The sequence below is a fragment of the Taurulus bubalis genome, assembly GCF_910589615.1.
Source record: "Taurulus bubalis genome assembly, chromosome: 2".
Classification (NCBI taxonomy): Eukaryota; Metazoa; Chordata; class Actinopteri; order Perciformes; family Cottidae; genus Taurulus; species Taurulus bubalis.
This window is the reverse complement of record NC_136590.1, coordinates 40,822,007-40,846,505: the sequence shown is the minus strand read 5'-3', so window position 1 is coordinate 40,846,505 and position 24,499 is coordinate 40,822,007. Positions and strand designations below refer to the sequence as shown.

Below are 24,499 nucleotides of genomic sequence, written 5' to 3'. Positions count from 1 at the left end.
TTTAGGATTTCTCCATCGTCTCTGAATGTTGATGTTTCAGCTTATTTAGAAATTATTGTTGTGTACTGACATAATTTATTTTCTATTTTCTATCTAAAAACATGTTGGTGTCCAAATGAAACGAAAAATTTGTGAATAGTCTATTTTTGATTATTATCTCAGCTTGTTTTTTAAACGAGAGCAAGCTGCAACTGGAGGTTTTTCTACATCCTGTAAATGTGGCCCCACCAAAAGGTTTTCATTAATTATTGAGCAATACTACAGCTGACAAACACAATAATTAGATCCTCAGAAATTAGATGTAAAGCTTTGCAAACTGCTTTGAACTTAAAAATACATATATTTTTGATGAAATGTGAATTGAGGGGTTTTCACTTACTAAACCTTAGAATTTGTGTTTCTAAATCCTCTCAAGTTTCCCTGCTTCATTTTAAATGATTAAAAACTCTAAAACCCGATACCCAAACATGCACCTTTCAAAAATATTTACACAGTTTTAATTCTACTTCATCTATATTCACCAAAATGAATGTGCAAGTGATGAGGAGCACTTGGTTTTAATTTGCCTGCTCGTGCATATCCATCACGAAAAATATTTACTCACCGAATAATAAACAACTTGTTCAAGGGAATATCTATTTATTTAGATGTTTGAATGAAAAAAGGTGGGTTTCACAATTAAATGAAGTCCTGTGATAAATACATGACCGTCCTGCCAAAATAAATATCTTCAAACTCTCAGCTATAAACCGGATTCACCTGGCGCATACGCTGAAAAACTTACGAGGCTCAACTTCTTCATTCTGTGAAAGTGATAAACTGGTTGTAGCATGTTTGTCTCACATCTAGTGCCAGTTATTTATTCCATTGTCACTGGGAATGTGTGAACAAGAGAACAGACTTGGGTCAATCCAGTGACTCACAAATTCTTGCTTTTTCTGCTGGTCTTGCCCTTTTCCCCCCTGACGGGCAACAAAAGCCTCTTTTCAAAGCAATGACACAGATTTTTCCCCAATATACCTTTTCTGGGAAGAGGAGCCTTAATCTGCCTCTTGGATTTGAACTAAACTTTTCTGGGAACGCAGTGGGGATGCAAAGAAACCCCATAATAAAGGACCCTTCATATTTCTGGAAGACGCAGTCAATATCTAGGTAATTTATAAAATGATTACTTTCATACCATGTTAGATTTGCCATTGTTACATTTGAATGAATTGTTTTTTTGGACAGAAATGATTTGCTTCTGAATGGAAATCAAAACTTTTAAAATAATCAAATATACTGAGGACATTGTATTTTTTATTTTTTTTATATTCGATGCAAGATTTTTTATATTGTGGCCTTAATAAGTTAGTAATTTGATCTTTTGGCTGTAGAATATAGAGATTTTACAGCCAAAAAAATGGCAGAACGGCTTTCATTCGTTATTATTTCTACATTTGTCTGAATTTATCTTGAAGTTGTTTCACTTTTTCATAAAAACAAGTTTATTCTTCTTTTGCAAAGTTAATGTAATAACTTTATTACAGCTTTTTTTTTTAAAAAAAAAGGCTGAGCAGTTTACAATAGATCAAAGTAATTTTTGGTTTTCATAAATTATATTTGTCATATTGGATGAAGCAATTATTTTACATATATATTTATAAGCAACAGCTGTCTTTTTAATGTCCAAATAAATGTTTCTATAATAAAGCCCTAAATGTACGTTTAATTTATCTTTACATAGAATTGCTAAAAAGATATTCAAATGCTTTAATTTAATCTGTCTTCTACTGTAATTATTTTGTATATTATAGATTGCACTGGCTATATGAAAGTATGAACATATTTAGCATTAAAAGCATCTTTTTGAGCCTTTCAGATTAAACTAATTTATATTTAAGAACAGAACAGAAAATAATGTAATGCACTCACAGTTAATTAATGCAAATACAATAAGTGTATGAAGGTTTTTGTTGCAAACTAAGATAAGAGATTGAAAAATACACACTTCCACATTGACTGTTGATATTAACTCATACTTAAATTGGTATTAAAAGGGAACTTTCACCTTTAAACATTTAGAAAATGTTTGTTTATTTTTCCAGAACCAAACAATTTGTTTTCATAATATTTTCAGATTTTTTAATGTAGCAAAGTGTTTAAAAAACATGCATCCAATGCATTTTTAAATAAAAGCCTGTGTTATTATTTTATGTTTAAATATCCTGAACGATTTGATTAGATATTCCTTTATTAGTCCTGCAGTGGGCAAATTTGCAGTAATGAGTGCTTGCTGTGCGTGAAGTACAGTTTTTCCAAACCTAAAATAATATCAAATCAACAGACAAAGAAACAAAAGAAAAAAAACGCCCACTATGATTCATATGGAACATACAAGTAAAAAGTGGTTTTCTTTTGAAAAGTAAGGCCTCAGTTTCTAAAACATCCTATTAATTTAAACTACGGGAGGGGCCCTACATGACCATACCTAATATGGTCAACAAAACCAGTACAGTACTGATGACACTTCTTTACGAGGTGCAACCAAGCGGACAGGAAACATGAGACATGGGAGGTCACCTAATAAGGTGGTGGTGTGGTGGGGGGAGCGAAGGGACGCGCAATCTGATTGGTTCACAATTTGAATTTCTGCCTGCACTGATGTCCAATCATAAAGTTTCCTCCTTGGACTCGCCTGTAGTTTTAATTCTAGCCTGTGTGCGTACGTGTGTGTGTGAGAGTGTGTGTGTGCCAACGTGTGTGTGTGTGTGTGTGTGTGTGCGTGTGTGTGTGTGTGAGCTGCTCAGCTGGCTGGAGACAGGGAAGGAAGGAATGTGTACGGATGGTTTACAGCTGAACCGCTGAGGACTGTGTCTGGACCGGGGGCACCTGACGACTGCCCGGTGTTGCATCGCGGACAGAAACCCTGCAGAACCAATTAGTGCCATGGAGACGGCCTGTGAATCCCATTCGTTTGCTGACATCATGACACATGCATTGTTTATATTAGGTGCCGTAGTTAAGCTATTGGCTCATGCGATGAGAGCCGGGATGAAAATATCACCGCAGCGCGAACAAAGGGTCGCTGAGGAGGTGAGGGGAGGGTGTAAAGGGGTGTGTGTGTATACATGTGTGTGTGTGTGTGTGTGTGAACTTGTGACACTGTGATTTACTAGAGTTGAACTACTTGGACTCTCTCTCTCTCTCTATTCTGCATTTCTCGACCAGGAGAAGCGTCTATCTCGGATGGCTGGGGTTCAGACATTCAGACTCTGTTGTTGGCAGCTTATGGAAAATCACCATCTCTGCCAGGCAGCTTGCCAAGAGCCCCCTCCCACCTCCACCCCCGCCCCCGCCCCCGCCGGCCTGCAGGGCTTAGCAGCAATTACATTTGGTAAGATCTTGTCAAGGGTGCAGCGTCATTAAAACCAAAGGTTTTGGTTCCAGATTTGGCTCAACGGCACAGATGCCGTACTGGAAGTCTGCACAGTCACCCCACATGGCGCACAGCTCGGTGGGGAACTTTTGAACTGAGCCCCGTATACTCTTGACTCATTTTAATAATCAAACCACAATTTACCCTGTCGAACAGCAATCTGAGCATTATTTTCAAACATAATAAAGGTGCCACGCTTTTTTATTTATTTATTTAATTACAGCAAATATACAATCGTTTATTTGATTTAATAAATGAGGGAATAGCAGGATGTTTGTCACAATATTAGCATTTATGGAATTATGGCATCATTAATAGAACATGGCAAAGAAATGACTCTTAGACTATGAATACAGGAGCATGTCCTCCATATATAACATGGCAGTGCACATTTCTGTGGCTACAGTCACTCGGTGATGTTGGCTATAAAAAGAAATCAAAAAAATCTTCTTTTTTTTGTTTACTTGATACAGCAACCCCAAAAATGTAAAGGACTAATGTTTCTTTATCTTGATTTACTGATGAAATGTAAATGTAAAAGGAGTTTCAGGTGTCAGGATTCTGAAAAAACTATGACAGTGACATCTGTTTTAACATCTGAAGAGCATTGTTGGACAATGCGATATCTGTTTATTTTGGATTTCCTGAAAAGAGTTGCTGAGGGAGTTCTCTCATAAAAAAAAGTTGACAAAGCAAACACTCTGTTTCCAGTAGTCTTTGGTCGTGCTGATGGGGTACAGAGTTCAAACAGAGACAGAAAGCAGGCAGCGACAAGGCACTCTGCTCCATGTGGAAATGTAAAGTGTCAGACAAGGAAAAATCTATGGATAGCCTATACACAAGTCAACACCCACGCACATTTTTTTCTCTCCCTCGCTCTGTGTTTTTTATTTTTTTTCTCAATGAAAGTCTTTCACACAGAAGACACACATCTCCCGAAGCGGCCGCGCGCCCCCCGACACGAAGATGGCTAAAGTTCATCTCATTAACTCCTGACAAGCCTGCGCCTGCTCTGTCTGGCACAGGAAGTGGAGTGATTAAGGACTCCTGACGCAATAGAAGCCATGGTCCTCTTTCAAGAAAAAAGAAAAGCTACGCATTCAAATCTATCCGGACGCGCGCACACACACACGCACGCACAAAAAATGCACCCCTGAGTCCACGTTGACAAATTCTTTAACAAGCTGTGGTTAAAGGGAAGCTGGTTTTACTCTGACTCACCCCCCTCCTTTCAAACAGTTTACTGGAAATAAAGAGGGAGGAGGAGGGAGGGGGCATTTTCAGAGAAGTCACGTGACGGGGCAGGGCAAACCACAGCACAGAGAGTCTTTGAGTGCAGTAGGCCAGGGGGGAAGGCAGGCATACGCCCAGCGCAGATGGCCCTGATTTGAGTTACAGGAGATACAATCCTGGGAGTTGGCAATCAAGAATTCACAGCCTGTTAACCCCTTCCGTACCGGGTAAAAAAAAAAAAGAAAAAAGAACACAAGCCAGGAAACAACTCTGTTATCAAGTTACAAGCAGAGACTGGATCCTTGCGGGATCCTCCGAGATGGTCCGTGTCGATACGGAGGAGTCCTCTCCGGCGCACCGGGCACTCTGACGCTGAGCTTCATATTTAAGAGGGGGAAAGAAAGAAAAAAAAAAAGCTGATGTTCATGACATCAGCGTCTGGAGCCGCTAGAGAAGGCATGACTTCATTATTTTTGAATAGCTCTGTTGAATGAATGAGAAGAAGAAGAAGAAAAAAACAGAGTGCTTTGCTGCTGTGCATCACGTGCACTTGTGGCAGGAAGTTGGCACGTGCAAGTTGGTAGAAATACCACGGGGTTTAAATCAAAACCTCTGGCACCTACAAGCCTCTGGGACTTGAGCGGAGGCGACAAAGTCAGCATCTCAATCCAGCTCTGCTGCTGGAGTGTGTGTGTGCGTGTGTGTGCGTGTGTGTGTGGAGGGGGGTAGGGGGTAACATCCTTGAGGACAAAATTGAACCACTTCCACTCTGATACAAAACGATCCACCGATACCACAGTTCCTCCAATCCAATCCCGGTGGAGTCTGTTTCCACTTTGGCCTACTACTATTGATTTTCAGCATTTCAATCGAAACCTCTGACCCAAATCCATAGCAGATGAACGCATCCGAGTCCACCTTTAAAGGTGCAAAAAGGGTAAAAGGTGGGAGGGAAAATCAGAGAAGTGCTGCAGGATCTCCTCCAGCGAAAGAGGGAACCCTGAGAGCATCCGAGTAATGGTAAAAGCCCTGGCGAGAGAGAAAATGTTTCCGTATGTGGCAGGTCCTCGCTGGGGCTAGCAACCTGCCTCCAGATGCTGTCCAATCACACGAGCACATGACATGCATGCACACGGCTGCCAGACATCATCAGAGAGAGAGAGAGAGAGAGAGAGAGAACGATAGAGATAGAGAGAGAGCAATGCACAGTGGGAGACTAAGAGAGTGCGTGAGAAAGAACAAGAGCAGAAGAGGAGAGGGACAGAAAAAGAAACAATGTCAGAGAGAGAGAGAGAGAGGGAGAGAGAGAGAGAGAGAGAGAGAGAGAGAGAGAGAGAGAGAGAGAGAGAGCGCGAGACTACGGCTGTGTCCTGAGAGCAGCGTCACTTCTAATCTGCACTCGCAAGGATGCGAGACCACCGGGCGATGCTCCTCCTGCGTCACCCTGTTTGTTTGTTTGGATAAAGACAAGCAGAAGCTCTTCCATGTTGAGACGATCGTTTAGACAAAATCTCCTCTCCCCCACGCCGCCGCTACTCTTCTATAGCAGTTTTTTGGTGGAAATCGGCGGTGATGTCAGAGATCCAGTCGCACACATGTGGTCCGAACATCAGGACTGCTGTTGGTGTCAACCTGTCCACGGCTTTAGGAACAGGGGGACTTCATCAGGAAACCCCCCTTCCCTGCACCTTGATGAGGCTTCCTCTGAATTGTTTCAGTATTAGTGTCTCAAAAGGTCACTTCAGTGTGTGTGTGTCAGCTAAACTATGCTGATAATGAATGAAAAAGTGGTTGATAGCATATTTATCTTTAGATACAACCCTCAACGTTCACATCTACGGGGCTAAATGTAGTATTTATGAGGTTTTTTTTATGCTTTTAGGGATTCACATGCTTTTATTTAAAAAAATAAAATCTTATTGCGGGATGCTAAACATGCTGTTTGTACTAATGCTTACACAGTTCGACTTGAATGCAGTGATGTAACAAGATGGAGGTTCCTAAGCAGGTTGATCAGGGAGAGACGAAATGGAGAGAACCAAGAAGTCCGGTTAAGTTTTGACGTGTGTTACTATCTCCACTGAGAGGAAACAGTGGTGGAAATAAAACAAATTAAATTCATTTTTTGAGAATTTCTCAAGACAGAGGGAAATCTATTTTAGTGAAATACACAGCAACTATTCCATATTTCCTACATTTAAATGAATGACTTCATATAGTGTGGGGAAATTCTTCATCTAGTGACCAGAGACACTCTTTTTAGCCTTACTGTATTATCAGAGACCCAAGTAGCAATGATTTATATATAAACTAGCTTTACAGTAAGCTTTACAGTTACTAATCCTGTATGCATGCATGAAAAGTCAAATTAATCCCATAAACAAAATGCTCCTGTGGATCCCTCTGTCATGTCATCACATATCTGGGATACCCTCATTAAAAAAACACTGGATTTATTTGCCGACAGCCTGGTAAAGTCTGCTCCAGTTTATTTGCAAACACAAGAGTAAATGGCAGCGCTGTAAAGTTCAAAACCATTTCTCGGTGCAGTTGTTTTACAGCACTTGACCTGTCTGACTGTTTGACCCGCACTGCTGGAGAAAGAGCCGCATTCCTGGAGGATGAAGACTGTCAGGACCGACAGGTCTGATGAAGAGCTTTAAAACCCCACACACATGTTTCCCTTCATTCCTCCTCCATTCATAATCGCAAGAGGGGTGGAAAAATAAATATTTACAAAGAGCTGTTAGGCATTGTTGAAACATTTGCGGGGATGTTTGATATGAAAACTTTTTTTTTTTTTCTTTACTGAGGATTTCAAAACTAACGGAAACGGCAGGAACATTTCACTCAAGTGCATCATTGCTGTCCTCTTAGTCAGAGCGTTGTGAAAGCTCTTTATTCCCGCCGTGCCGTTGAGACACGAAGGTGGGGCTTGTTCTCACACACACACACACACACACACACATTGCATTTTTGCACTTTCTTTATTGTTTAATTTCCTAAATTAATACGCTCTGCTGTTTTGTTGTATATATTGAGTATTTTGCATTCTTGATATTTTCTTTTTGTTGTCTTTTTTGTGTCTTCTATATAAGTTACTTGCTACTGTGACAAACTAATTTTAATAAAGTATACATCTATCTATCTATCTATCTATCTATCTATCTATCTATCTATCTATGTATCTATGTATCTATGTATCTATTTATCTATCTATCTATCTATCTATCTATCTATCTATCTATCTATCTATGTATCTATGTATCTATTTATCTATCTATCTATCTATCTATCTATCTATCTATCTATCTATCTATCTATCTATCTATCTATCTATCTATCTATCTGGCACACCAAAGTCAACACACACACACACACACACACACACACACACACACACACACACACACACACACACACACACACACACACACACACCGTGGGAATCTGGCAAACCAGATTTCACCTCAGGGAATTTGCATTGGCCAATTGTTTTATATCTAAACATTTTTTAATAAAATCAACACCAAAAACAGAGGATTTAGAACGTAATTGGCAATGAATGCAAGGGCACCAGAGTGTGTGTGTGTGAGTGTGTGAGTGTGTGTGTGTGTGTGTGTGTAGGGGGGTCGATAACAGAGGGTGATGCCGGCAGCAGTGTGTCACCTGTGCAGACTGGGTCGGGTCCAGAATCTCCTCAAACCTCTGGTAGTCCTCGTCATCGGGCTCGGCGCCAGACAGCCGCGCGGCCCGGGCCATGAAGTAGGGGGGAAGCTCTCCGATCGCCGTACCGGCCCCCTGCGCCACCAGAAACACAGAAACACATATGGACATTGTTAATTACTGCTGCTCAGCCTCTCAAAGCCCACTGTTTACAGTGCTTCTGCATACTGTTTTGGCAACACGTCTGTCCCAACATGCTAATAAATCTGAATTAACAAAGCTTGAAGAACGTTTTTTTATGTACAGTGCAGCTTTGTATTGGTATCAATTGTATTAAATGGCATTTAGATGCTGTGGTTGACTTTATTGCTTTAATGTATGTCGTTTAGTTTTTAGTAAAATACAATATTTCTCTTAATATCATGCTAATTATGATATCAACCACGCTACCATGGCTCCGGTAGGGTTAATAGAGCAAAGATATCAATATTCTCTCCACATTGAAGCTTGCACTGCTTGACGTCTGGCATTGTGCAATCAGAGCCCCCAATGGGAATAAAACGGAAAGGATTTACGAGGACGAAAATCCCACAGATTATTTAGCGATCATGGATCCATAAAACACAGGCCCAGGGAAGGTGAAAAACCAGATGCAACTTTTAAACAGCATATCAACACACTGCACCGCTAACGGCTCTGTGTGAGTCTGCTTTGGACATGTGGAATGCAGTGTTTCTGGAGAATTTAAGAAGTGCTAACAAGCCCAGGGGGTCTCAAGGAACCAAGATATCAATATCTGACAGCCAAAAGGAGCTCGTAGCTATAAAGCGCTGGAGCCTGTGTGATTGAGAGGGGCTTAACAGGAAGAAAGCGGAAGTGATTTGAGGGAAATAAATCCTGAGCACTTGGTCGGTTCACCGAGTTCATACTGCCAAAACACGAGGAGAGGGTGAGGGGGTGAGGGCTACAGACTTAATTAACACAATGAAAACAGCTGCCAAGAAATGCAGTGTTTTTGGAGTTGCTCACAGCTCATTACTTTAATGTTTCCAGGCACAGGGGGAGAGCAGGGGCGCAAGGCGGTTGAGAGAAGATGCTGAGGATACAGTCGGTGTGCGCTACAATTACAGATGGCATATGGACCATCTCAAGCCTCGACACATGCCTCACATCCTATAATGCACAGCAATGGAAAAGTCATTTAATTCAGTTGTTTAGGTGGAACACGTACAAAATCACAGCTTCAATCTCTCCCCCAGAAGAACATAACTAACTAATCACAGCCACATTACTTGTATGTAGCTGGACTGCTGAGCCAGAAAATGATTAGTGGGTAGTTAGCAACCATGGCAGCGACAACAAGCCCAAACAATCATTCTCAGGAGGCGGTGCTACCCCGAATCCTGGCAGACTGCATCTTTAATCTGGACACCCTGTTCTCCTGTTAACACTGCCCTCTTTGATGAAATCTGCCAGTTTTTCTTTATAATGGAGACGTGCCCTAATCTCCCTGGCAGCTGCTCCATTCAATAGCTCTGCCTCTGTTTATGAGCGTGCATGCGTTTGTGTGCGTGCGTTTGTGTGTGTGTGTGTGTGTGTGTGTGTGTGTGTGTGTGTGTGTGTGTGTGTGTGTGTGTGTGTTTGTGTGTTTGTGTAAGGGGCACTGAAAGACGTCCACCTGCACTGTGGTGGTGTTTGAAGTGCAGCACTTAACCGAGCTGCAGGAGTGGACAGAGAAGCTTCAAGAGGGAACAGACAAAGAGACAAAGAGACAAAGAGAAAGGAGGAACGAGAAAGAGAAAGGAGAGAGGAGGAGAAGAAGAGGTGGTGGGGAGGGGATTGTCCCATCACCAGTTTATCCAGAAGATGGGAGGCTGGCGGGAGGAAGACGAGGAGGAGGAGGAATGCTCGCGTGGGCACTTTCAATCTGTGGGTGCAACAGGTGTCTCTAGCTATAGAGCTGACAAGCCTCGGCCGAGGCCATGCCTGGCTGGGTTACATGGGTGTGGAAGTGACTGTGTGGTGGGTATCCCATGGTGAATACAAGGGGATTGGGTGGCACACACACACACACACACACACACACACACACACACACACTCCTATATCACACCTCGGAGCATGCTGCTGCTGGTGTGGCTGCAGCTTGACTCAGAGGAAATGTAACTCCAGTTTAATGGCAGAAAATCAAAAACACAGACTTTTCTTACGTTTAGGATCGGTGCGCCTGCACACACACACACACTCAATGTAGATGTATTACGAGGGTGTGTGTCTCATGTAACGATATGAAGACATTATAAGGGGTGAAAGCTAAGAATCACAGAATAAGCAACAGTATCATTCTTTGATATAAGCATTTAAATAAAAGGTGAGAGGTTAGTGAATGAGTATCATCAATTAAAAGTATTGTAGTACAATAGTCCAATGAAAACTGTCTTTATTCAATGTGTATGTGTGCAATTTCCAATGTTGCATTTGTAAGTGTGTATGTAAGTTAATGTTTTACACACAATAAGGAAGCCTGGGGAGCAATCGCAGAAGACAGGTTGTAAAAAGACTTTCTGGTTCCTGTGCAGCTCCTGAGGCAGCTGAGGAACTGTAATTCTCCCTCACTTCCACATTATGCAGAACAGGGGAAACTGATAAAGAAGCATAAAATGTCATATCGCGTGTCAGTGAAGTGACAAGTTCTCTTTTCTCACGAAAAATGTCAACTGTCGGTAACAGTGGACATGAAAAGATACTGTAGTTACAGAGAAGTCTGGAGTGGAGTGACTTACATATCACTGTGGCACATATCTGTTTTGTGTTTTTGTGTTTTTGTGTGTGTGTGTGTGTGTGTGTGTGTGTGTGAGACACAGTAGCACAAGCCATTGTCAGCGGTTTCTTGGTAACTCCGACACACGTGTGAGTCATTGATAAACCACCAGAACCCCGGTCTTAGAGGGCTGTTCTGTGTTTAACTCCAAGAAGAGAAACACACAATGTTATTTTTTATATATTTCTACTATAAAGTGGAACAATGTTTCTGTTCGGCTCTAAAAAAGAGGCGGTATATTGAAAACATATTTCCTCTTTCTCAGCAGCCACCAGGCTGGTTAGAGGTGTGAAACCACCAACATTGCACGGGGGAAGATGAATGGAAAGAAGCTAGGGAGGTTCCCGAAAAAAACGAGTTCTCAATGAATACTTTTGTGTGCACAGTTTAATGCAAATTTGGATCATGTATAGCTTAAGCCTTTACTAGTGGAGATACTTGCAAATGAATAAGGAAAGGACAGGGATTCTTGAACTAGGAGATCTAAAAGAAGAAGATCATTCTTTGTGTTAAGATGTTAACAGAGATAGAGAGAATACACAGGAATGGCCAAGATGACACACTACTTACACACATATACACAATAGCATAAAAAATAAATGATAACTAAGAAAAAACTGATGGTCTAGTTTAAGCACCTAATTTGGAGTCCTTGGCATGGATGGTTTGACGGTGCCCTTTCACTTTTGGTAGGTTTCATGTTTCCACCATCCTCTGTCTAATGACACCTTTCAAACCCCACTGGGTATAAAAGAATGCATGGTGGTCAATGTGAAAGAGAGACTGTTTTTCTTACTGCCTGAGGAACTGACATTTGGGAGATATGAGGTTTTCACCTGACAGCAACAATATTTCAAGGCACACTCGGTCTACTGGTCCCCGCTGTGGCCAATCTGCAAGGTCAAGCCAAGCTGCGACCAAAACTGAGCCGTGAGAAACGTTTATAAAAGCGTAGCTCTGTGCAGATGCTTGTTCGCAGAATGCACAGCCGGTGTGGAACGGGCACTCACCCACATGCAAGCTTCGAGGCGGACTTTGGAGATGATGGTCCAGAGAGAGATGCTTCCCTGGATGGCAGCTGACTCCTCCGCCCCCATGGCCTCCCCGCCCAGCCGCTCGCTGTCAGAGCCCGGCGCTGCTGCGTTCTGCTGGGGACAGACTATCTGGTCCGGATAGGGAGGTTCGGGGAAATCCACCGAGCCGCATTCATAGGCCGCCAAGGTCACCGATGCTATGTGTGGACCCTTGAGAAAATAGAGAAAGACAAAAGATACAGGCGGAGAGAGAGAGGAAGATGAAAAGAAAAGGAGAAAAGAGTGAAACATTAGTGGGAGTTGTGAATCCACCTGTTGGAAGTAGTTTTGAGTCAGAGGAAGACCCCTGAGCTTAGGGAGAAAGTCACAGATGTGAGTCAAATACTGATTGATAACGTGAGGACAGTTCTATGTGGGCTGCTGTTGCTGTGGCAGTGGAACTCTTTCTCTGACTCTCAAACCAAACTAGTGTATATAGAGTGGATGTGCCTTCTGCTTTTCTCTCTGTGGGAGTTAAATAGGCCGTCAGGAAATGGGGGAAAACACACAACTTTGGTTAAGCTGAAGCGTTATGCCGCCTCATGCTGTTTAAAGGCTACGGGAGAAGTGTCAACGGATAAGGAGTGGAAACAATCAAGGATGGAAACCAAAGCTGGGGTGGAGAAACCATTTGGTGTACACACACACACACACACACACACCATCTGTACTCATTCCCTCAAAGAAATGTGCCTCAAGTCAAGGACAGCGAATGAAGAACAAGTATTGTTTGATGAACACAGGAGAGGATTCTCCACACCTTTCCCAGGTGGCGTGCACGAACACGAACAACCGAGTGCCGCCGTCTGCCCACAGGAGGGCAACAATGACGAAGAGAAGAAGAATAAGGACTCTCTTCAGACTGAGTTTATTAATGTTTGACTGCTTCTGTTCAACGAGTCGGACATTAGCATACTTAAGGACCCGCTGTCTTTGTTAGGGCCGGGTCTGGTTTACGTTTGTGGCTCTTGTGTATTTACTCACTTCAATTAGGCTTCCAGTGAGAACACATAGGAATCAAAGGAAGGAAGAGAGGAGCAGGTTGGATTTCTGGTGTGTATTGAAAGTTGACTTGAAAACAAGTCATCCCAATATCCCCAATACAGCTGAGCCCAGAGACTCCCGAGGCCACACACACACACACACTCACAATGAAACTCAATGACACAGAAATACCAAATTCATGTAGGACACCTGTTTTAAAGGGTAATTCAATTTCCTATTTGGGTCAAAGCAAAGGTGGGAGCACTGGCTTGCTGAACAGAGTATAACAAGTTCCTGCTATTCCTGTAGTATAAGTTCACTCATCAAAGTGTGTTATTTCAGAGGAACAAGGAACTACTTGTTCAAATGTCCGGTGACCGTTCTACACCGACTCTTAATGACAATGAGGTTGTTAACATCGTTACGCACAATGTTTGATTAAGTTGTATACTGAGCAGGATCCGGTCAGGAGGAAAAGGCCACGTAACTTTGCATTTGTAAGAACGCATGTTACACACTGAACCATGACAGCGATTATCAAACAAGTGAATAACACGAGTGTGATCCCTTCAAATAAAGGAGATCCACCGAGTGGGTTGGTTTCAGCGGGCCCTGTGTACTCTGTCTATTCTGTGTGTTCACACTCATGCGTATGTGTGCAAGAAAGGGTGCTCCCAGTGACGCACACGGGCAGTTTGGCATTACGCAACGTAGCACCAAAGCAATCCGGCAAACCCGGGGTGGGGCTGGAGCTTCCGGAGCCGCGTGGGACAAAGCAGGACAGGACAGGACGGGACGAGGAAGGGCAGGACAGGGGCGTGCGAGGCAACAGGAAACAGCAATGTCTTCTCGGGGGAAAACACACTCCTTTTAGATGATACAGATTAGTTTCTATGCAAACAGTATTAGTAAGCAGGCACAGTCACATTTATATCCATTTTTTTTTTTTTTTAAAGCACGGCCAGGACTTAATGAGACAACGTCGGATGTTTGTTCATACACATTTTCTCACTTCTGCAGAAGACAACTCTTTGGAAAATCTTTAGTGACCCAGAAGGAGAAGTCAAGAAACTCCCAGCACTGACCCCAGACTGGATACTCCCCAGACTCACATCCTCCCCAATGACTCTCAAGTGGGATCACACTGCCCTGACACACACACACACACACACACACTCCTCAAACAGAATGTTTGTGTGGACAAGAAACCCAATATTCATCTTGCGCACACCTTCCGAGTCTATCTCAGGTAATGTGTTTACCATAAACACACAGACGGCCTGCCAACAGAGAGCGTTGTGTGACTCAGAGTACCTGCTCTCTCTCTCTCTCTCTCTCACTCTCTCTCTCTCTCCTCTAATGCTGTGTCACTGCTCCTCACCTTACACAAAAGCTCAGTCCTGTTATGTTGTCCAAGTGACTCATCATTAATCTGCAACCCAGCTCACAACATCCAGGTGTCTTATTTTGTTTAACCTTAGGACACACACACACACACACACACACACACACACACACACACACACACACACACACACACACACACACACACACACACACACGATGATTAATATAAGGGAAACCAGAGAAACCATTGTTCATTCTCATACGCTGTTTACTGTTTATTATAAACAAATTAGTGCTGAGGGTGTGCATGTGTGTGTGTGTGTGTGTGTGTGTGTGTGTGCTAAAATAACTATTCCACTGTTCCACCTCCTAACTGTGTTTAATTAAGCCACTAAAATACGGTGCTGACAGGGGCACTAAGTTGCTGTTTCTGCCCCGATGGGGTCCTCAATGGAGGCACAGTGCAGGCATTCCTATGGCGACCTGCAGAAACCAACGCCTGGCCTCCACAACGAGTGGGATCCCCACCCCTGGTCACCAGCATATCCACAGAGAATCTGGGAAGACACATAAAGTTTGGATCTGACAATAAAATATGACTTTGTCTGTGTATGTTGACAACTTATCATCACTAACTCTCTGGTCTGGTGGCGGAAATGCACCAATAAGATGGACGCCAACCACAAGAAGAAGAAGAAGAAGAAGAAGAAGAAGAAGAAGAAGAAGAAGAAGAAGAAGAAGAAGAAGAAGAACTCTCTGGTCCTCCAGTAATTCAATTCATGTCCTGAGCGACATCCTTGTATTTCAATGTGGAGGTTTTTTAGAACTGAAAGCCATTAGGGGAGCAAAAGCTGATTAAATTTCTCAATTGCCTATCATGGACAAGTGACCACGATTGGCTACGAGCACGGCAGTTACTAAAGCACAGCAGTGTGACGGCGCTTCCTCTCAGTGCCACAACATGAGCAAAGTAGCATCAGCGTGCCCACTGAAGGAGGAAGTGAAAGCTGGTTGGCCAATAGCTGCTGCTGGGATGAGCGACGGACACAGACTGTCTCACACCTGCTTTGGTCCGAGGGATCCAGCGCAACATCACAGTAGCTGAACAAGTCGGATGGGAGCATCCTTAACATTTCCAATGGGAGCAACGTCAGCAACGACTGGCACACGACAGTCAGTGTGAGCTGTAGATTAGAAACACGTTTAAAAAACACAGATATATGTACCCATAGTCTTCCAATATAAATGTGAATTGGGCTACATTTTAATGACCACATTTAGCACACATTTTGTTGTGAACCTGTATGAACCTGAATTCATTGTTTTGAATCATGAGACCCTCGCAGATGCATCCCATAATCGTCCCTGTCACAGCCATGGCATTTACTCCTCTTGTTAGTTCACGGTGGCAAATTTAGTTGCTTCCCGAAAGCCTCAAACCAGCCGTTAATGGCCGAGCACAAACAGACCAGTTCTCAGTGACCAAGACCACAGGACGGTCTAGTCATTAACAGGTCGCTGTGGTTGTCAAGGGCCATTTAAGCTAATTAGACATGGTCCGGCTAGCATAACCTGTTAACCGCCTCTTACAGTGGGAGACTGTGCCGGAGGAAAAGCAGGACAAACATCAGAGGTTCGTTCCTCATGAAGAATCCCCGGTCAGGATCTCTGAGGGAGGTACGAGAACGCAGGACTCAGGCCAGGGATGGAGAGAGACAGGGAGGAGGGCGGGGGTGTTTAGAAGTGGGTGGTAAGAAAACACACACACACACACACGCACACGATGGATTATACACTCGAAAGATAACCCTTTCATTTTGGTCCTAACTATTTGAAACTGACTTTATATTTATTGTACAAGTTCAGAATGTATGGTGGCAAATTCAATAACTTCCCTGAATGTTAAATGGAAAACTCAATTGAAACACGTTGTGCTCATACACAATGACTTAACTGAGTAAGAGTTCACATTTGTGTAATTACCGATACCAGTTAATCTCTTCTTCTGGTAACCTTATCTGAACAGGAAACTACAAGTTCAAGTGTGTAGGCGGCAAAGAACAGTTTTCTGAATGAACTTTTGTGCGTCTTAAAGACACTCCAATCAACCTGCATTTTTCATCTATAGTTAAATATTAACAATGTAAAATAAGCATAACATATAGATCACATATAGAAATTTAAATTTTCTAATAATATAGAATATGAAAACAATATATTTCCAACAGATTACAATGGTTTTGTTGAAATCTAAAGCTCTTACTTTATGTTTCAGTTGAATGATGCTATCAACGAGAAATGGGTGTACATTGCTTCTTTGATGTATTTCACTTGGACACCTCTAACTACTGCAGGGAAACAAAACGTTGGTTCCCATAGAAAGTCAGTCCCGGCCCCGACCCCGACCCGCCTGAGGGTGCTGGTGGTGTGGCGGGGAACAGAGGAGTCTTGGGTGACCTTTGTGGTAGAATTTCAGAACAAATCTCAGCTTTGAATAACCTTAACATTTGCAGCGTGCCAGGATCACGCTGGTTTGGTCTGGCTTGTGCTGGCAGGGTTGTTGGTGCCATTCCAGACTGGCTACACACTAAGCCCACTTTGGCCCGGGGTTTGCTTCCTGTGGGCTGTGTGTGTGTGTGTGTGTGTGTGTGTGTGTGTGTGGGTGTTTGTGAGTGAATGTCTTTCAGATCTAATGCTTATTGTACTCGGTATAAACAGGACTCCTGGGGCCGCCGAGGCAGAGACAGACAGACGCATGCCACCCTCCTTTACACATCTCTCTGGCATTCATCTTTGAGGGAGTTTGGTGAAGATGAGTAAGCCGCTAGACGTTTGGGAGAAGATCCATGTCTCCAGCCTAATGAGGAAGAAGATGACTTACTAGATGAATGCGTTTGTGCTGTTAATCATCCTTGTCTTGTTTTTTGATGTGATGATGGTATCAGATTGTCTTTGTCAAAGATAAGCTGATTAAACAAGTCTCAATTTATGCATACCTGGAGTTTCCTAGAAGACAATCTGTCTTTTAGACATAATTTAGCGTCTTTAAATAACGGTGGTTATTTAGGTTTCAATTACGGACACAAAACATGTTTTTCTTTTGCTGCAAGGAAACAATGAGTTCAAGCGACACTTCTGACAGCAATTGATTGTGGTAGTATCGTATATAAGCATGCAAGTCCTTCTTCCTTGAAAAGGTTAGATCCAATTTGTCTCCAGTTTGAGTTTCCTCACATAATATTGTATGAAAAAGTTTTTGTTTTTGTTTTGGTGAAAGCGTTTAAATGTTTTTGGACCCTCATTTTGGTTTGAGCTACAGAGGGAAATTAAACTAAATCATTGTATAAGCATGCAAGATTTTAAAAACAGGATGACGGATAATTTGAATACTAAATATTTTTGTCATAACCCTGAATGACAAATCTGATTGATGCAATTTGCTGTTTTGTTGAAGGTCTGTTTGTTTTTGTATGTGGTGCTTGTGTGAAAAGTATACGCTGCCATCATGGCCAGGACCCCCCACTGGGATTCAACATCTCCATGGGATTATTTTAATACAACCCAAAATCATATTCCCCTCACAAGCAGCTGCAGATCCATAACTTACTAGTGTAAAATCCCCAACCAATGTATCTTTATGGCACATAAGTAATATGGCATTTAGTAGTGGGAGCATCAAATCCAAGCGATAAAGTTCAGAAACACGATCTCGATGTAGTTAAAAAGGAACGGCTTCAGATCGAATTTAAGAGGTGTTGAAGTTAAAGAGAGAGAGATCCGTTACTGCAGCCAGTGGTGACTCAAGAGGAGCTTTTCAAAGAAACTGAACATGATCCTGATGTGTCACTCATGATCCGGCTAACATGCACGCGAGGTATCAATTCTCACTTCGGTGAACAGAGGAGTGGCTATGCTATGTTGAGTCATGTTTGTCACCGAAAGGATGTGCAACAAAGTCAAGACAATTATGAACCAATAATGTTTATATACACAGTGCATCCACACCCAGCAGAGTAGATTCAAGACTTTCTGAAGAGCCGACCTGGAGCCTTATCAGCTCTGCGCTCATAAACAGTCCTCTCATCAACACTTGTCAGGTGACTCTTATGAGTAGTGGAACATTTAGTGCAGGTCAAACACACCAGCAGACTGTGAGTCACAACTCAAACAAAGCAGCCAGGTTTCTGTTTACGTGAACGTGGAGGTGCGCCATTGTTTGTAGCGAGGCTCGTCACTGTAAAAGCCACACAATGGTCAGGTGTGTGAGGGGCAGTGTACCACACTCACACACACACTCACACACACACACACACCAGCCCTTTGTCCGATACCTTGCCATGCTGTGAGCGAGTTTCCCACATGTTCTTGTCAGACTGTGCACACGCGTGGGCGGACGGCACTGAACTAACGGCATGTGAGCGGCAGAACTTTAAGAACCTGAGCAGCAGCGTTTGAGTTAGTGTGATATTAACAACAATGCTGGAAGCTGCACTCTCCAACCTGCTCTGCACTCACAGCGATAGTCTGGGCTAATTGAAGCTGTGCTTCTGGTAATTGCCAACAGCCCAAATTTAATTTTAGGGGGTTTGCTGGGGGAAATCTGTATTTTCTACACAAAGCTCCTCTGCGACCTATAATTTCGCAAACCTAAGAGAAACTGAGTAGAGAAAACTGTAGAATGTTCCTCTATTTAGATAAGCCACCGGTTTCATTTTTTAAAAGACAGGGCAGAGTAAATCACGAGTTATAAACACACTACAAACATGGTTTGTAATATGAACACCTCTCACTCAGCTCAAAGAAAAGGACAGACAGAAAACAAGAATCCCCTAGTTTCTATTACATAAACAGCAACGTGCGCAGCTTCTATTATAATGACTTTAATTCTTTGTTGCTGTTGATTTAACGTTGAGCACAACAATTTCCATGCTGCCCATAATGACTTAATGGCAACAGCCATTACTGAAAGTAATTTAATGGTGGGTGACTCAGATGAGCTCTCTTCTAAAATATTTACAGCATTCCCGAGCTTTCAAGAGTCACACTCATCGCTCACCCCGTCTCAGTGAGGAGAGGATTCGAAGGCCAGCGACATGAGTTGTCACTAGAAAAACAAGACTTAAAAACCTAAGTGGGGATGAAAGCCATTGCCACTTATAAGTGCGATGGTTACAATCATTATAACAGACACATGCACAGGTGCAAGACTCTCAGTGTGTGTACCGATCCTCTCCTCCGCAGCCCAGAAATCAGAGATGAGATCGCTCCAGTGCTCCTGCATGATTTTATTGTTTTCATGGTCTGTATTCTAAGCACCCACCCACGACCTCCTCCCTCGAAGCAGCTGGATAAAATACACTTGATGGCGTGCCAAGAAGTGTGCTCCCCCCACCCCGCCTCTTCTCCACGCCTGAGTTGCAGAGATTTATCTTTCTCCAATAACCAGTCCTGACCGTGTACAATGATCTCCCGCAGCCTCAGCGGGGCACAAACACAGACAGGAGACGCAGGGCGGCGGTTGCCCACGTCAGGGAAAAGGAGAGCTGCCACTTCTGCTCTGGTTTCATCGACTGGGATGGTTTGTACGTTACTGGCTCTGCTTCCTCCATCTGTTGGAGGCTCTGCAGTACTCTCACAAAACAGCGTTCACAGCCTTCCCGCCAACCACTTTGGATGTGTGTTGTTAATATATAACGTGTGTGGTCATTTATTTCCAACAAAAACACCTGTTAGCGGTAAAAGATCCTCACATCAGTCTCTCGGAGGTTACAAAGGAAACCCTGCGTGGAGCATTGCCCAATTGAATAAAGTCCACACGGTGTTGGGCAGAGAAAAATGTGAGCACATGTTTACTGAAACTGGAGGAAATGAAAATAATATTAACTTCAATCTCGTAGTTATGTCCTTTTGAAGAAGCCAGGAAAAGGGACAGAGGTAGGGCAAGTCACATGACATCACAGAGTCACATGTTATATCACATGAAAGAAGCACGACGGAGGACCTTGATGGTTGTTGACCTTGTAGCATACACATCTTTCCACATCTTACAAAGAGATGTGAATTATGGAAAAAGAGCTTCAGATTTAACTTTAAATAAAAAAACTGGAGTACAGTGAAATGTATGTGTTAGTAGTTTTATGGTTCACTCCAGAGTCTCTTCAATTTTCATTTGCCATGGAGACAATAAAAGTATCTTCAGCTGTAGCCTATATGTGAATATAAATATTGATACTTTGTATTAATTGAATGATACTACATGTGGAAGTATTTCAATTCAAGTCTGCTCTGAATTGTCTGGTTTGTCAACATCTTAAAGCCACTGGCACCCTCTAGTGGCTGTTGATGGTAATGAACCGGCTCAGTTCCAAACACCAGCTGCCGCAAAATATTTTTTATTATGGTTGACAAAATAATCAGGTGTGACTGCAACAAACAATGATTGTCATCATCGATATCTATTCAGTTACAGATTATTTTCTCGATTAGTCGTTTGGTCTGTAAAATGTCAACACATTAAAATAAAATTGAAAAATGTCTAATCCAAGAGCCCAGGCTGACCTCCTCAGATGTCTTGCTTTGTTTAACCAACAGTCCAAAACCACAAAGGAGTCTAGTTACTATCATAAAAGAGCAAGACAGTTTTGCTTCAGCCATCCTTTAACAATTAACTGATTATGAAAACGGTTGCGCTTCATTTTCCAGTCAAGTAATTGTTTCACTTCCTGGTTGTTTGAGCTCTGCTCCTCACAATCAGGAGAACGCAATGAAAGTGTTTCATTAAACTGTAAACTGGATGAGAAGCTGCGAAATAAAAGTTAATGGTGGCACTTCTCCCCTGAGCTGCAGTCTATATCTCGAGTGGTGCACTTGTACAGCACTTACAGAGTAACTGTGGTGGTGTTGTTTTTAAATGTTGACACGGGGGTAACTCAGCGTCAAGAGCTGGTAAACATCAAGGCCCACTTTAGTTCTCTTTTCAGGCATATTATGAAGTCCTGTGGACAGGAAGGAAGACAGCGTCGGAAAGGTCAAGCTGCATGCGGGAACATCTAATCCAATCACTGGCACGAGGCTGCTGGTCCGCGCCACTGTTCACCGACCACAGACATTCTAAAAACTATTTTTACTGTCAGAAATCAAAAATATCTGTCAGAAGAACCCAGAAATGAACAACATCACTGAAAAATCTCAAAGCATCAACAAAAAAGATGATGTGTAATTAGAATTCTCTGAGGTCAGTTCTGTGCTTCTTACTTGTGGTTTTTGCTCAGTTGAAGAGAGGATTTAGATACTAGATCAGAAGGGTTCTTTATGTAAAACAAATAGAGTTGGAGTTATAAATAAAGCCAATAATAGGCAACATTTTGTATTTAAAAAAATTAAAATCAGCCAATGTCAAGTAATTAATGAAGCTCACTGACCACAAACTATTATTAACTTTTATTCCAGTGTGGACAAGTTGGATTACCATCAACAGATTAATGTCTGTCCGCCTGTAAAAGCGTTTAATTTGCTTATAGCACTCTCATATGTTGAAAGCAGTTTCAGAGGTATTTCCACCCAATAAGGAGTCCATTCTGTGGGAAACACGTACGACTTAAAAGTGACATTCTTCATTTACAGAGGCAAATAAGGTCAAATGTGAAAGAAAATCTCATAAAAATCATAATGTCGCCTGTGAATAGCTCAAATCTAAAAACATCTGCACCAGTATCGGCCTTTTGAAACCAATATCAGTCAGACCCACACAAAAAAAATGCACAAAAACAGCTCCAGCAAAGAGCACCAAGTTCTGTCATGAACCCGATGACACCACAACCTGCAGTAGCGGCCACGCCCACTAGATGGCGCTCTCCACACTAAAACCTCTTGAAAAAGTGAGCTGGGTCACGAAGGGAGAGAAGCTTAAATAAAAACCTCTCAAATTACATTTGGGAGCACCAGAGTTTTGGCTTTAAAAACAAAACAGCAGAAAAGAGGACACACACTTCACAGTTTCCAGTTCAGCTCTACTGGGAGCAAACCAGTGCTACAGTGGACTCCCCGATGACAGATGGACTGACAGCAGTGAAGACAAGCAGATGTTTTGGGACCCTGATCTGATCAGCAGTGGAGACCCAACACCTCCCCGAGCAACAACACTCAGAGGCAGAGAAGAGAAGGGGTGAAAACAGAGAAGAGGAAGGGTGGAAGGAAAGGGGGAGTAAAGTGTAGAGGAGGGACATAAGAAGGAGAAGGAGCAAGAGGAGGGAGAGAAAGTGAGAGTGAGCAACACAGTGGGGAGCAGGAGAGCAGGGAGAAAGGAAGGAGAGGGAGCTCACAGAGAGGGGGGGGGGTTTATCCTCATGTGCACTCACTCATCAGAGGGGTCAGTGAGTGCGATTGTTCCGAGACTGCCTGTCAAAACAGCGCTGTGACCACCACCGCGTCTATTCATCTCCAAAACGCGCACACTCACAAGCGCATACTGCCCATAACTCACGTATGGATGTGCAAATGCCCGAGGAGCCTCCAAACGCTGGCAGCGATGCTCTTCTTCTTCTTCTTCTTCTTCTTCTTCTTCTTCTTCTTCTTCTTAAAGCCTTAGCAACAACAACCCACAACAGCGCAAACACACGCCTTTTGGAGACCTGCGTCACTGCACCACCATCAGCCACTGGGTTTTGCGCACTGTCACAGACATGCACAGGCACGCCAATAACATACCGTGTGAGCGTGCAAGGCAACTTGTCATGGGAGGAACAGAAAAAAAAGGTGTTCTTACCAGGTAGAGGAGGAAGGTGTGCAGGCCGGTGCCCAGACCCACCGAGGAGAGGACGCCCAGGCCGAGCCAGTAGGCGCACCACAGCGTCCTCTTCTCCATGTAGCGCACATACTGCGCAGAGGCCAGCGAGAGGGACGGGGAACCACATGGCAGAGACGCATGCACAGTGTGAGGAAAACAAGGGGGGGAGAAGAGGGGAGGGGAAGAGACGAGGAGTGAGAGAAGGTACGAGAGTGAAAGTGTGCAAAACAGAGAACAGAGGGCACTTAAAAGGGTGGGTGAGGGCAAGTGAGTGGTAGAGAAAGAGAGGGAGAGGGAGAGACCTTTAGAGACAGAGGTTGTTGTTGAGTTGAGCCGTAGGGTAGGAGTGTTCAGCACACTGACAGCAGAACAGCACCATTATTCTATTTGGTGGCAGCCAGCTCTTACACAACTAGTCAAGTAAAGCAAGCCAAGATCCCTCTCCTTCTCTTCCTCACTCTTCGCTCCTCTTCCTCCCATACATCCACCACTATCACTCCATCTATCACTTGGTTTACACCTCCTCCCTTGAGCCAAGGCAGGTCACTTTCAGGAGGAAGCATGGAGTGTGTAGATTACGGGAAGAAGGGAGGGGACTGAGGGGTGGTGGGAATTGAGGGAGGCTCTGACCGAAGACTCCACTTCCCAGGAAACCCAGCAAAACAAAAACACCACTCTCTTTCTGGGAAGTGCAGTGCCAACCATGGGCGATTGTTACTGTGTAGCCTATTATTGAGAACTGATTATACAACTTCAGAGTCTCTTTTAATGGCATTATAAGAAACGTGTTATGGCATGGGTTTAAAAATACTACATCACATGTAGAGAAAGTTTAAAATACGAAAGGGGAAGGGGTTCAGTCAGATGTGAAGCACAGTGGTTTACAGCCACAGTAGTTTTCCATGTGGACATAAGAGATTAGCAGCTACAACTGGGCTTTGCAGGAAGTTAATAATTAAACTAAAATAATGTCGGCACACTCACACAGGCACACACTTGTTTGAGAAGATGTTCATGCAAATATTCTCTCATATTATGCACTTGTGTTCCTGTGGTGCGAATCCCAATCAGTTATCTGTGCCTATAAGTATGTGGGGCAGATGCACTATAATTGGACTTGATCGCCCCCGTCACCATGCAGGACCTACATAAATAGTAAATGGACTGCATTA

At 43.2% G+C, this 24,499-nt stretch overlaps 1 protein-coding gene across 1 annotated transcript in view; it reads right to left on the bottom strand.

The window, feature by feature from the left end:
- The window catches only part of LOC306733111 (vacuole membrane protein 1-like), a gene marked incomplete at its 3' end in the record, with an annotated part of 49,890 nt that overhangs the window by 20,152 nt on the left and 5,239 nt on the right, over window positions 1-24,499 (bottom strand). The window contains exons 5-7 of the mRNA XM_079214305.1: window positions 23,307-23,417; window positions 12,149-12,382; window positions 8,321-8,452 (exon numbers count right to left, since the gene is read on the bottom strand). Of these exons, the coding sequence (XP_079070431.1) occupies window positions 8,321-8,452; window positions 12,149-12,382; window positions 23,307-23,417 (477 nt within the window). The remainder of the gene's footprint in view (window positions 1-8,320; window positions 8,453-12,148; window positions 12,383-23,306; window positions 23,418-24,499) is intronic.